This window comes from Lemur catta, chromosome 9 (genome assembly GCF_020740605.2).
Source record: "Lemur catta isolate mLemCat1 chromosome 9, mLemCat1.pri, whole genome shotgun sequence".
NCBI lineage: Eukaryota > Metazoa > Chordata > Mammalia > Primates > Lemuridae > Lemur > Lemur catta.
Genome location: NC_059136.1, coordinates 79,023,942 through 79,038,871, shown reverse-complemented (window position 1 = coordinate 79,038,871; position 14,930 = coordinate 79,023,942). Strand labels below are relative to the sequence as shown.

General features: G+C 43.6%; 1 protein-coding gene across 4 annotated transcripts in view; it reads right to left on the bottom strand.

The window, feature by feature from the left end:
- JPH1 (junctophilin 1) overlaps positions 1-4,750 on the bottom strand; it is a 75,019-nt gene extending 70,269 nt beyond the window's left edge. For 2 of the 4 annotated variants that reach the window (XM_045560853.1, XM_045560854.1), the window contains exon 1: positions 4,119-4,750. In XM_045560853.1, the coding sequence (XP_045416809.1) occupies positions 4,119-4,497 (379 nt within the window). In that variant the 5' untranslated portion in view covers positions 4,498-4,750. The remainder of the gene's footprint in view (positions 1-4,118) is intronic. The other 2 variants (XM_045560851.1, XM_045560852.1) reach the window with 1 other exon arrangement.
- Between the last annotated feature and the right edge of the window lie 10,180 nt (positions 4,751-14,930).

Genomic DNA, 14,930 nt, shown 5'->3' with positions numbered 1-14,930 from the left:
AAGCAAAGACATCTTAAAAATAACCTGGTATAGGTTTTTAAATCATCTTAGGAGGAAATGAATGTTAAATTAGGGAATTTAGAAGTTTCTTTTCAAAATCAAGGCCATTTCCTTTCATTAAAGGCAAATTTTAAATTATAGTATCCCTCTAAAGAAGCTATCTGGAAATTTTAAAATGTAATTACTTTTGTGTTATTCATAACAATTCACAATGTCACAGAAAATACATCATTACTCTGTCTTGACCTTTTCCCATTTCTGATTATATAGACCTACCCTGCAGTCACATTGCATTTTATATTTCCCTGTACAAATTTCCATTGTGTGGCATACATTTTTAAAATACTGAACAATAATGCTAGTTATTTTATATCACTGTATTAACAAGGACTGATTATTTTGAAGAGTTAAAACCAAATGACTGCCAAATCAAAAGTTTGACCAATTTGAAGACTACCTTCTCTTTCATTAATTCTGACATATTTACATCACAAAGACAATAGCAGGGCAACAGTGAAATACTAAGAAGGTCTGGTACTGTGAATGTCAAATTCTGGATAGATGTGAAGTCTTAACCTGACATCTATGAACTTCTGAGGTGAACCATAGATTTCTCAAAAGGATTAACCCAAGAGGATAAGACAGTCACATAAAACATTTCAGGTTAAGAAGCTTCCTACTGAATTTCAGCCATCACCAAATAATACCACCTCAACAGGAAAGGGAATAGAATTATTAGGAAATTTCAACTTTTGACTTTTCCTTTGCTTATACATATAATATATAAATTGTAGGATAAAAGTTATACAACTTGACTTGTACATACTAAACCACCTTATTTTTAATATTTCCTTTGGTTAAATAAATACTATAATCATATCTTCCTAACTTTTCTATATAATGACAACTTAATTTTGCTAGAACAAGTTGCAGAGATGGTGTTTGATACCAATAAGTATTTGCACTTTTTAAACACAACTATACCATCTTGGTAAATGTTTAACACTAACGGAAAATTAACAGCTAGTTTCCTTAAACTGATATTTCCAAAAATAAGATTCGTATTTAGAATTTCCAAAGAAGTACTGCTAGAAAATCCAAGCTGTCTAAGGCAACAGCAATAATTAGAAAGTTTGTCTCTGCTCAACTGTCAAATGGGGGGGCGGGGGACAACAGCATTGGCCACATTCCTCTCCCATTTTGTTCAATCGCAGTATATGAAAGAATTCCTCCATGGAATTGCTAGAAACCAATTTACAGTCAAACTGTTAGTAGTTCATCTGAAATTTAAAATAGGTTTAGTCAATGAACCTAGAAAAAAAGGGCCTATTTCTTTATGAAGCAGGTGGGTTCCAACTTTTCCCTGCTGCTCAAATAAAGTTCTAATTAGCTCCTCGATTCCTAAAATATAGATGTGTATTTCTCAAGTATAGAAATTATTTTTTACCAGTTTTAAGTTGTGTTCATTTGGGAGCTAACTTTTTAGATCTAGCCATTTTAACTACACAATCTTGCAGTGGAAGACATCCAGTTAGGAATGAGTTTCAGTCAAATTTGCACTGCATTCTGCCAAACTTAAGTTTATATGCTACGAATGGGTATGCATCTAGTTAACAAGACATTGTGTCCTCCCAGATGTTTTCAATAGTTTTATGACAGGTAAAAAAACAAAGTACAGCAGATCAGAATTTGCATAAAAAATTCTGGGCACCTAGACTTGGATTTCATGAGTATGGTACTAACGTATTCAGAGAGTTTCTATTTCAACAACAATTCACATACAAATCACTAATAAATTAAGTGATACTTCTCATATGGAATTACTACTTCCTTCCTCCTCCAGTTTAATGTTGCCACAAAATACATGGAATTAGATTTTACTTGAATTCGATATAGAGTGTACAGGAATGGACATGTGGCGGTACAGAGAGTGGAGACAAACAAGCTTTTTAGTGAAGATAAGGAAAGTGATTTTCCCATTTTGGCCAAAACTTTTGGATGAAATAAGTTATAATAATACACTTGCATTTAGACTCCCCTTTTGTGATTAAGGACTTTCCAATGAAACGAAGCAACATATGAAAGAAAGTAGAAAATCAAGTAGCAGAGTAGACTTTCAATAGTGATTTTTAAGAGTTTTTTCCCCCTTCCTAGTTGCAGCATATTAGATTTTTTTTGCGGGGGGGGGGGGGGGAGTAGAAAAAGAAAACTACAGTACTATGGTGACGCCAAATTTTAACTTTTTTAATTTTAAAAAGTTTGTTTTAAAACAGAGGGCAGATTATTCAGAAAATCATCCTGGATATTTATTTGGGCTTCTACAACATGTACATAGACAGCCTTTACTGTGCTATATATATTTTGATTACTAGGTATAATGAATACTCTAAACCAAGAGAGTTTGTTTAATGAGTAGTAACTTTAAAAGAAGACTATTTTTAACCTTCCAAAACTGAAGTGAGAGAACTATCCATGGCCTTCTTAAAAGGTTATAAAATAAGGCACATATTTAAAGAATAAATTATGCATTCCACTTTTGAGCATGGAATTTAGTTATATAGTACAGCTGGGGCCTCCAATAAAATCCGGTCACACACAAGCTAACATATTTATAGGGCTGTCAACCAAGGAACTTTATGCCCATCCAGAACATTTAAGGGCTCTAATTAACTACTGTGGAACTTGGGACTCACATAACCCATAGAAAAGTATTAGAGAAAGTTTTTTTTCCTTTTAGTCCATGAGAACCATATCTTTTATTTATACTGTAGGATGAAAAGATGTCCTTTTTAGCAAGTCCTACCATTTTGTAGTTTTGCATTTGAAACACAGCCGGAATGTTCTGAGTAAGTGAAGTGTACAAATTGTATAAGCTTTTATATAAGCAATGCCATAACTGGGGTTGCAGTGGGCTGGAGAAACTTTTAATTGGATCCCTTTAATATCCTCCAACTCTGAGCTGCTTAATTCCAAAAGGTGACATCGCCTCCTACAACCCTTTTCAATTAAATGTGATTATGTTTATTATCAGAAAAGGTACTTTGCCAAAGCACAAGCCATTCATCTCTCAGCTTATTATACAACGAAATTGATCAGGTTTTGACACCTGTTTCAATGATGTATACTTTTCCCAATAAAAAAAGGAACTTCTGTCCTATTTATATACACAATTTCTTTTGCAAATACTGTTAAATATTAAAATCAGGTGACTTTTGTTCACAGCCAGGCATAGTTTAGTAGGTCATACACCTTAATGCAAATTGGCGTTTCATTACTACCATTCTCAGTACAGTAGCTATTAACTTAGCTGCTACGGGAACATACCTGCCAATTGTTTTTTAAAAATGCACACATTATTGCCCATTTCAAAAATATTTTCCTAGTGATTTATACAAAGGTCTCCAGGTCAGCAAAGACTGCTATTCTTTTGATCGAAAACCAATACTTTAAGGAACAGAATGACAACTAGGAAGTTACACCCTCTGAACCCCACCTTCATCAGGTGGCCTCTCCTCTTTCCATAACTAGGACGTTTCCAAATGCACCCCTAAATATGGTGTAATTCCCCAACATCCTAGTTATGGGGTTCTGGCTTCTATCTTTAGGCTACTAGAGGACCAGAAGCGAAATACGACTCCACGTGAAACCAATCCGGGGAGCGGTCAGCACAGACCGCCGGCCTCCCAAGCCCAGGGCGTTCGCTCTAACTCCTCCGGAGTGGCGATTTCAAACCCGGCCGGGAGAGGGAGGGATCAGGAACGTAATGTGACGGGCTCAAGTGACAGCGTCCTCTCTCCAGCCCAACCCTCCCGGGCGGCGCTCCCTCTTGGTGGCAGTGCAGCGCTGGCGCCGGCCAGGTACATTCACGCCTCGCTCCCCCGGGTGTGGACACACCGCCCGCTTCAAGAACGGGGTCAGCTCAAACCCGCGCGCCACCAGTCCCGTCCCAACGCACCCTCCGGGGGAGGGAGGGCGCGGGAGGTGGGTGGGAAGCTTCCCAGGTGTTTTGGCGGGTTTCCGGACACGTGCGCCTCGCGTCCGCCCCGCTTCCCCGCAGGCTGGGCAAAGCCCACCGCACCAGCTCGCGGGGCGGCCGAGCCGCCTGCGACGCCGCTCACCTCCGTCCCCGTAGGTCTCCACGCCGTACCCGTCCTGCAGCCCGTTACTCCAGGTACCCTCGTAGCGAGCGGGGGTGCACAGGCTCTGCCGGACCCCGTAGCGCCCCTTGAAACCATGTGACCACTCCCCCCGGTACATCCACTTGCCCTTCGTCTCCACCCCCAGCCCGTGCCGCTTGCCCTGCGCCCAGTATCCCTGGTAGGTGTTGCCGCTGGGCCAGGTGTAGCCTCCGACCACCTCGAAGCCGTGCGACCAGGAGCCCGAGTACTCGCCCTGGCCCTTGGGCCCCGTGCAGATGCCATGCCCGTGCGCCTTGCCCTCCTCCCAGCCGCCGCAATAGGTGCCGCCATCGTCGAAGTCGAACCTTCCGCCCGTCATTCGGGGGGCAGCCCCGGCGCGCTCCCCGCGGGGGCACGGACGCGGGCAGTGCTGGGCACGGCAGGGTGTAGCTCGGGGGTGGGGGCCCGGCGGGCGAGCTCACGACAGCGCCCCGGGCAGCTCGCGCCGCCGCTCGGCTCCAGTCCGACGCCGCCCCCGTCCTCCCTCCTCTTTTGCCGCCGCCACCACCGCCGCCTTCCTCCTCCTCCTCCTCCTCCGCCGCCGCCGCCCCGGCCAGCGCCGCGCGCGAGAGGACAGCCCAGGCTCCGGAGCGGACCTTCAGCTGCTCCCGCCCGCCCACGTGAGCCGGGCGCCGCCCCGTGCCCGCCCCTCGTCCCCTCCCCGGGGCGCCGAGGCCCGGCCCCGCGGCGCTCCCGCGGCACCGGGCCCTGCCCCCAGCCCCGGGAGCTGCCGCGTCCCCGCGGGCGGGCGCGGGGACCGGTTGGCGCGCATGTGTTCGCGCAGTGGGATGCCAGTTGGAGGGCGAGTGTGCCCTGGGCCGCGCGACAATCCCTGCCTGTGGATGAAGGCGCGGCCGCCGGAGGCTCTTGTGTTTGTGTTTGGGGTTTTTCGATGTGGTTAAGCTCCTGTAAGTGCCGCCACGTGTGTGTTGAGGGAAAACTCAATTGTATGCGTGTTTGTCTGCATGGGGTTTGTAGTTGCATTTTTTCCGGCATTCCAACTTCTGTACTGTTGCATTTGTCATGTTCAGCTGTCGTCATGAGTTAATATCCCCAGATATATGTATGCATGTGCTATAAATCTGCGGCAGCCTAGATATAATTGTGCAGAATGTTCTTTTACACCTACCCATTTCAGAGCACATGTGTTTGCATTTAATGAAGCTACTGGGGAGGGGAGCAATGCAGTTTGAAGAAAGCGCAGAATAAGTTGGTTATTTTTTTGTTTGTAATAATGAGGATGTTTTTAATCTGCCTTTTCAGGGGTACAGGATATTACTTTTATATTAGAACCTGCTCCCCCTCGTGCTTCATTTGTTCTTCTGAACAACCTTAGAGATTCTTCAACCTGGAGCTGTGTACCCAACAGGCAGATGGCTCAGTCTGTGTATATTGTAGAAGTGTCTGGAATGTATACCTGATACTTCTCCACTGGTATCCACGGGTTAAGAAAGTAAATAGAAGTTTTCAAGGAGGAATATGGTAAGTAAAACACTGCTCTAAACTTGCAAAGAGGCTGACCTACAAAACCAGGAACAAGCGTCAGCTGATCTACAGTACTTTCCTGCTACAACACTGCTTTATTGAATTCACTTTAGACAATTCTTCTAAACTTCTAAACCTTGATTTCGCCATCTCCCAAATGGGAATGACAAGATTTGCCTTTCCCTTTCTATGTTAGGTAATAACTGAGTATATTGTAGGTGCAGTGCCAAGCCAAAAATTAAGAGATTTGGTAATAGGCAAGTTGAATCAGTATTGCCTCTGGTGAGAGGAAGTATTAGTCTCAGCATCACCCTCAAAATACCCATGGGAGATACTTCTTACAAGTTCACAGCCAAAGATCTTAGGTTAGCCTTTCAAGGAAACTGCTTTGTAGGGTATTCCTGTTATTTCTTAGGCTGAGAGGCCTTTGGATGACTGGGTGAACATCAGAAGCCATCAAAGGTTCTCTCACTAGGTATTTGATAATCAGATAAAAATATAAGGACAGATGTCAGGAAGGCAGCAGGGAAAAAGTAGACTAATCTGCACAGAAAAGGAACTGAAATTGACCTTGATGGTCTCTATCTCAGCACTGGAGTTGGCCTTTGCTGCTTATCTGGCTGAAAGACTGAAGGAAAAATCTCAGTTTATGCAGAACCAAATCACCAAAGAGAATTAGAAACCCTCATGCATGGCACTGCCCGCAGAGTTGCCAGGAATAGTGCTTACCCTAGTGGCCTGAAATAATTACGCATCTCACACAGCATTTTGTCCTGGACTGGGGATTGATTTAGGCCGCTGGGAAACGAGGGCCCAGGGTTTTGAGGCTGAGCCATAACTCCATTTCTCTTATGGGATACACCAGAATCAGCAGCTAGTGTGGAGAGATGCAGTCCCATCTATTTTGAGGTTCTGTTTGATATGAGAAACAGTGTGGTTGCTCAAGCCAACTTTTTTTTTTTGTCTCTTTTTAAACTGGCTTTCTTTACAAGAGTAGCTTTTGTCCCTTTGCTTTGTGTGTGTGTGGACTCATATATGTTCTGGTTTAAGTTTTGGAAACATTTATTTCTCTTCCTAAATCTCATTCGAGTGTGTAATGAGAATATATTTTCTGGAATATATGGCACAGCAAGTTTCTGGCTTCTATAATGGGTATCTAGTTCATTTATGGTAGATGGACAAAGGATGGTGTTACACACACATCTGGGTAGAATATATGAGATTTGGGGAGGATAAAAGACATGGCCATTTATTTCTTAATCTTTTCCTCTGACTATCCCTAATAGATTCCTTCCTTAAAAGGAACCTTAATTAAAAGTGAGACTCTACTACCAGCTATCTACTATTAAATTTTAACTAATCTTAATTCTAACCTGACTCTTGCCATTGACTCTCTTCATGGAAGAAAGTTGGTATTGAATTTTTGGTAACTTAACAACTTTTGGCAAAGTAACCATATAAGCCATGCTTCCATTTACCTGCTGCCATTACAATGGAATGTTTCCGCAGTCACATAGATGCATTTGTTAATGTAAGTGTTCAAGGTCAGTGGTAATGGTTAGAGAAGACTAGGAAGGAAAACAAGGAAGAGATGCTGAGAGTGATGGCATAGCAGATAGTCAGGCACTGGAATAGTGTTTCAGTTTAATAGTCAGTGTTAGTAATGTCCTTATTTTCCCTCTCACTCTGAACCTTTGCCCTGGATAAGGGGGAGTTGAATTTAGCTTTAAGAAGGGATTAGTAAGAAGAGAATGTGAATGTTGGTTTGACAGGTGGGATGGGGGAGGCTATTAAAACCCAGGGGCCAACAACTACTCTAGCAGTTTGTTTTCCTCCATGTGCAAAACGCAGCTATTTATATAATAATGTATATTTCCATTCTAAAAAATTTTATAACAAATTATAAGCCATTTTGAGTGTGAATATGACCAGTTAACACCATATTGGTTGGGTTGTTTTGCTTAGAAGTTAATGGTGTTTTTTTATAAAATGAAGGCGCATTGAAAAACTTCTTGGTGACTTCATTTTATTTACGTATTAGACTTAAAAAATTTTTAATTAAAAAATTTACAAATGACAAAAAGCTAACCTGTCAATGTTTATTGTCTAAAGGATTTGATTCAAAGTGTGTAAAGAAAATACAATACAATATAATAAAAATTGGCCGGGCACGGTGGCTCATGCCTGTAGTCCTAGCACTCTGGGAGGCTGAGGCGGGTGGATTGCTCGAGGTCAGGAGTTCGAGACCAGCCTGAGCAAGAGTGAGACCCCGTCTCTACAAAAAATAGAAAGAAATGATTTGGACAGCTAAAAATCTATATAGAAAAAATTAGCTGGGCATGGTGGTGCATGCCTATAGTCCCAGCTACTCGGGAGGCTGAGGCAGAGGGATCGCTTAAGCTCAGGAGTTTGAGGTTGCTGTGAGCTAGGCTGACGCCACGGCACTCACTCTAGCCCGGGCAACAAAACGAGACTCTGTCTCAAAAAAAAATAAATAAAATAAATCAAAATCACTTGATTTGTAAGTCAAAATGAGTATTACTAGCTTAATTTATAAAATCAAATAATCAAAATAATTTGAATATTTGTAATAAAGCATTCATAAAAATTTAAGAAATTTGTCCATGATAAATACAAAAATTGGGAAATATGGTCACAAGCTTTGCAGGCAGCATGAAATCAGAAGAGGAAAGGAATTCCAAAATTAATGGTCTTCAGATCTTTTAAGGCCACTATTGTGTACCAAGTACCATGCTCGGGTTTGTATAGGTATTAATTCCCTTATACCTCATAATAACTCCATGCTATTAGTACTAGTAACACAACCATTTTACAGAAGGAGAAAATAAGGTTTAGGGCATTTATGTGCCATGGGTTATTCAAGGAAGAAATGGTCTAGATGGGATTCAAACTCAGGTCTGTGTGACTCTAGAGGCAGTTCTTTATCCCTATCCTTTATTGGAGGGAGGATGAGAGCACATTGGAAGCTTTCAAATTCAGGGAGGAAGCAGTTTGGGTGGTGAGCAAAGAGAATCAAAGAGAATGGTGAAGATGACTTTTATTTTTTTATTTCTTGTTTTTTTTTTTTTTTTTAGAATAGCTGCCTGGGTGAATGGTAATGCTACTGTCTAGAATTTTTTAAAAAGTGGAAGAAGGAGAGTAAATTTAAATTACAGGGGCTAGCCAACAAACATGCTCTTGTGTCCTCCATCTTGAAACAGTCCTGGTTGGCTGGTCCTGTGTTCTTCTCAAGTCCTCTGTGTCTCTTCTTGAAGTTGCAGACCTTGAAAGAGTACATTACATTCAAGTGTTTACCTCTCCTTCTCTGATTCTCACACCACTTGATTCGGATTCTGTTCTCGCTAGTCTAGTGAAACTTGTCTAGCCATTAGGGGCCTCCTATGTGACAGATACAGTGGCATCTCTTCAGTTCCTGTCCTGCTAGTGGCAGCTGTGAATCTGATACTGTGAGCACTTACCTCCGGGGCTTCTGTGAAGCCTGTATCTCATGCTTCTCTTCTCTCTCTTCTCCTACCACTTCAGCTGTCTCATTCCCTGTATTTTTCTCATCCCTTTCTAGTGTCCTTAATTTTAGGCTATCTGTTGTGTTTTAACCATTAGCTTCATGGTACCAGAATTTTGCATAATTGCTGGATACTTGTTGGCTTATCTTGTACAACTAGGCAATCTTGCCCTAGAGGCTAAGAGTGTGATTTGGAAATAGTCTAATTCTGATGCAAAAACACAAGCTGAGCCTTATTTAAATCTCAAGGGCAAATGCTTTGGTTTCTTCCCATGACTTGTCCCTGCGGCCCTCTGCCTGCTCTTCCTAGTGGGGAAAGCTCCACGTAGACCTGGACTGCACCGTGTCTAGCGATGAGGCTCACAATGAGACTTACAGAGAGTTTTAGGAAAGTCAGATTTTCTCACAATGGAAAAGGTAGTGCCAGATTAAAGGGAGACTCAAAAAAAGCAGTAAGCCTGAAGACAGAGTGGGTAGAAGACCTAGTTCCTGAAGCAAACCATAGAATGTATATGTCTGTATAGGTGTGTATGATTACTATCTTACATTTGGAGACATAGAGTGGTAGGGCTCAGACCTTGATCTTAAGGATATAAAACATCTCTAAAGAGGCAGGAGATAAAAAGTAATAAAAGTACAAAGGAGACAATTACAAGTAGCCAGTAAGTGCCAAATGTCCTAAGAGTTCAGAGGACAAAGTGATTTTGTCAACTGCTATGGTTCCAACTATTTTTGGGAATCACGGGCATATTGTTTAGCTTTGTGGAGATAGTGGAGGTTCATCCTTCCAGACATCTATAATGGAATGATCTTCTTGAGCTCAGAGGCACCGTACAGAAGGAGGGAATGAGGAGAATCCATGTCTGTGACTGTGAGAACAGAAGAGACCTCCTGGAAAAGAGGACCCTGGGCTCTGAGGAGACATGATGACGAGTTCATCTCTCTCATGCTACATTTAAAATCACAATGCTTTGTTCTCAAGCTATGGTTGAAAAGGCAACTCAGTACTTGAAATCACATAGAGTAGGTATGGCAAGGGAATATAAAAGCATTTTGGGGAGTGTCGATATTAAGATGTTAAAAAGTTACGAAAATTGATGGGATAACCTTTTCATAAAGCAGTTAAATAAAGAAGGGAAGCACACAATATTGCTGAAAGCACAGCTAAGGAGTAAGTAGCTGCTAAGTGACTCATAGCTGAAGGAAAGAAAAAAGAAATCAATTATTAGACAGTAAAAGAAATGTAAATTATAACCGAGGAATGAATGGTTCCGAGAGTTCTGGAATGGGATTTGAAACAATGGCCAATAATAGAAAAGGCTTTCCTCAAACTGAATGACAAAGGCGGGGAGGATATTTAATCCTTGCCAAGTGTTGTAGTCCCAGTCTGCATGTCACCTCAGCATGCACACCTCAGAGCCCTGTAGGATTCTTCAGATACTCTTGCATTCCGGATAAAGCTTAAATTCCTCTTCTTTTCCTGAATCACACTGTAGCATTTTTGTCATGTCTTGCATTTCACTTACCGCTTTCTTGTGGCAGGCACTCTTTAAAGCTTACTGAGACATCAGAACACCCACAGGGTGGCCATGGAGGTGCATGCTCAGATCTCCCTTCTGGAAGACCTGGGTGAGGAGGGTACTTGGCAGACGGCCTCCAGCAGCTTTGACTCCAGATCTGCTGAGGTGTTCACATCAAGGCCACGCTCTGCCCAGGACAGCCCTGCCAAAGTAAACGGCAAACTGCTGCATCTTGTGTTCTGTAGTGTAAAAAAGGGAACAGAACATCCGGTAGGCTTCTTTGGTGGCAACATACTCCTCACTTAGAAACTGCTCCAGCCTATATGCTGGGTCGCAGGGAAGGGAGGCTGCCAGCTTTGAGAGGGCTTAGGGCGGTCGAGGGTTTTGCCAGAGGCCCGGGTTGTGACGCCAGCAGCCCTTCCTCTTGGGCTATATGATCAGGCAGATCTTGTGATGTTGGAGGTATCAGTGGTGATAAAAGATACATGGAAATTATAGCAAGCCCTGCGGAGGAATCACGATGCAGGTCTGTGGGGATCTAAAGTAAGGACATGTCATCTGCAACAGAGAATCATCTATCTTTTGAGAAACAGTTCTTGGTAAGTTACTTGGCTTTGGTAAACATGGGACCAAGTGACCATTGATCCAGAATTTCCCATTGTGAGCTTAGTCCTGTTGAACCTGCCAAGGCAAAGTTGGACAGACCAGAAGTAGTCTACTGTGGGTTGGACGTGGTGTATCCAGGATCAAGTTGAGCAGCACCAGAGGGCATGAAAGGCTGCAAGGACAGGTTGCCCCGACCCCCATGTTCTCCACCCGGGTTGCACTAGTGCCCCTTCCCCGGCTCTCTCAAGGGGCAGATCAGGGCTCCATCAGCCAGCTGAGGGAGGAGGGAAAGCTCTGTGTGGATGGAGCCGGAAATGGATGGAAGCTGCATTACAACCACATTCAGGACTGATCTTGAAAGTCTGTAGACAGAGAGAATCTGTCCAGTGGGCAGAGCTGTGAGTGGTGAACCTTTGTGTAAAAGGAAAAGTGGCCCAAAGTGGAAATATATATAGATTTTGACAGCCTGGCCATCTGGTCAGATGCCTGGAAGGAAAAGGACTGGAGATATGGAAGTCCAGGGTGGAGACGTGTGGATGAACATGAGGAGTGGACACAAAGCATGGAGAGTTTTGTACTGCTTGTTAGTGCCCATCAAGGAAAAGCACTAAACAGGATTCAGCCATTTGATGTTAGTTGGCCTTCCTCAACAGCCATCCCAGAGGTAGAACAAGGTGCGCATGAGCTTAGTAGCGTTCGTGGCAGAGATGGAGGTTATACATGGGCCCAGCAGCAAGGACTCTCATTTATCAAGGTCAGTTTAACTCCTGCTGCCTCTGAATGTCCAATCTGCCAACAACTGAGACTACTTCTTGAGAATGCGAGTCACCTACTTGGTGACAAGCTGACTATATCAGGCTCCTTCTGAAGCCAGTGGTTCATCCTTACCAGGGAAGGACAACTATTCTGATTTGCCTTCCCCGCCCATGGAGCCTCAGCCTGTACCACCACTGTCCAGGGGCTTCTGGATGCCTGATCCACAGGTGTGGAACCTCACATCACAAACGTCCCATCAAGGTACCCACTCCACAGTGGAGGAGGTGCTAAAGTGAGCCCTGATCCTGAGGCCCACTGTTCTTATCACATATCGTATTACTGCATATTCTATTATCCATGGTGAGCCAACCTCATCAAATGATGGGATGGTCTCCTAAAGGCACAGCTGAAGTTCCAGTTTGCTGGTATTAATGGAGTGGTGTTCTTTGGGATGTACTGTATGCACTAAAACAGACTTTCTCTGTGGCACGATCCCTAATAGGAAGAAAACATAGGCCTGGGAACTAAGGTGGACGCAGTTGTACCCCACTTACTATCACATCCAGTGACCTACTCTGGGTCTTTGTCCTTCCTATCCCCACAACTGCATGCTCTGCAGGGCCCCCAGCGGGGAAGCAGTCTTGCCAGAGGACAAAACAGGAGTTCTGTTGAACTGCAAACCATGGCTACTGCCTGCCAGCGGCAGGGATTGTGCCCAGGGAACAGCAGGTGAGAAGAGGAAGTGCCATACTGGCAGGGGTGATTGACCCTGATGAGCAGGAGGAGACTCCTACACAACAGGGACAGAAAGGAATATATGCCAAACCCAGGTGATCCATTCAGGTGCTTCCTGGTCCTCCATGGGCCCCCTGTAACTTGGATGCACACGTGCAGCAGCCCCATCTGAGAAGGGTATGACTTCTAGGGGTGGAGAATGTGAGGCCTTAAGGCCACATGTGGCCTCCTAGATCCTTAAGTGTGGCCTTTTGACTGGCTCTAAATTTAACAGAACAAATCCTTTTAATAAAGGATTTAGGCCACAGGTTCCCCACTCCAGTACCAGGTAAGCCACCAGAACCTGCGGATGCGATAGCTGATGGTGAGGGGGAATTTAGAGTGGAGTCAGAAAGGAGAACATGAGAACCATTTTCAGCCCCAAGACCGACTGCAGAGACAGGGGCTGCTATTTGTCCCATTAACTTCCCTTCTTAAAGCTTCCCTTTGGGAAGAGAGGCCCATGGGAGTTTCTCCCAAACCTGTGTGAAGACTAGCTTTGCAACACAAGGGGGAGATTGTGGTGGTCACAGATGTGCACCACTCAGATCTTCCTTCAAGGGCACTCACTGTGAGCGAGGAGGTTGGTGGACAGCCTCCAAATGCTATACCTTTGGGTCCCCACAGTGTCCATGCCGAAGCCACGCCGAGCTGTTTCCAGCCAGTAGTTGATCATGCTGGGATCCATGAGCTGGGCCATTCCTTCACAGCACAGGCCTCCTCTGAGGGGTGGCACTTCCTGTGCTCTCCATGGACCTAGCTGGAACTTTCTCAGGGCTGCACTGCAGTCTAAGCCTTCTGTACACAATTCTTCCTCCTTCCTGCTTTCCTTTCACCAGTTTCAGACCTACATCATGCCAGAGGTTTTCCCCACCTACTCCTGCTTCCTGTGGCTTTTATCCTGCACATATGTTCCCCTTAGTAAATCTCTTCTATGTCTAATTTTGTCCTGGCATCTGCTTCTTGGAGGCCCTCAATTGATCCACCTAGTGATCTTTAAAAAATACACACACATAACACACACACACACACACACACACACACGCACACACACACATACTTACATTTATGTGGGGGTCTTGGTCAAAGAGATGAAAGGTCTAATCCTGAATGTAATAAAACTGAATTGAAATTCAGATTTCATGGTCCTTAAGAAAGAATGAGGTGTTTTCTATTTACTGATGTGAAAATCCCCAAGATCTAGTAAGTGGGGGAAAAAAAGCAAGATACAGAACAATGTATTTAGTGTGCTATATTTAACCCGTGAAGATACAAAGAAAAATAAAGGAGGTAAGAGTGGAAATCTTCACTGAAGATCAGTTTGCTTTGTTTTTATTTTGAACCTCAAAATTATACAACTTATGTCAATCTTCAGCATCTTAGCATTGTATTATTTTACTTATTTTAAAAACCAATGCTGTATATGTGATTGAATAGAGCTACCAGTGGCAGATGATGCAATAACATGTGTAAAGCAATGAGTAGAGCTAATGAATTTTAGAACTCTCCAAAACTTACTGTTTCAAATGGAAAAAGACTGCCTGGGTAATCCAGATGGTATGAGTGATTTCTGACTCACCAACTGATTGAATAATTCATAGACTGTCTGCCTGACTATGACAGAAGTGGACATTTAGAAAACTCCAGCTGTATACTGATGTGTCAGTTCTGTCGTATTTGTTGCATTGAAAGTTTTGCTATTTCTGAAAAGAAGTATGCACAACCATTTTCTTTGATGTAACAGCCTAGGCTAAATTGTGCATTTCCACACCTCAGATCCATATTAAATATTCCTTTAGGGGTGATATTTCATTAAAGCAGTGGTGGAATCCCTTGGCAAGTATTTCCAAAAGATGTTTGTGCAGACTCCATCCTCCCTAGCAAAATCTCTGAGAGTGGCCGCATCACACACATTCTGAAAGCTCCCCTAGTGATCCTAATGTATTTCTCTGATGAAGAGTCATTGTTATAGGGCAATTTCCAGAGTTCCCCTGCTGACGGTCACTAGGGGACACTTGTTAAAGACAGATGCTCCTTGACTTATGATGGGTTGCATCCTGATAAACCCATCATAAATTGAAAATGTCA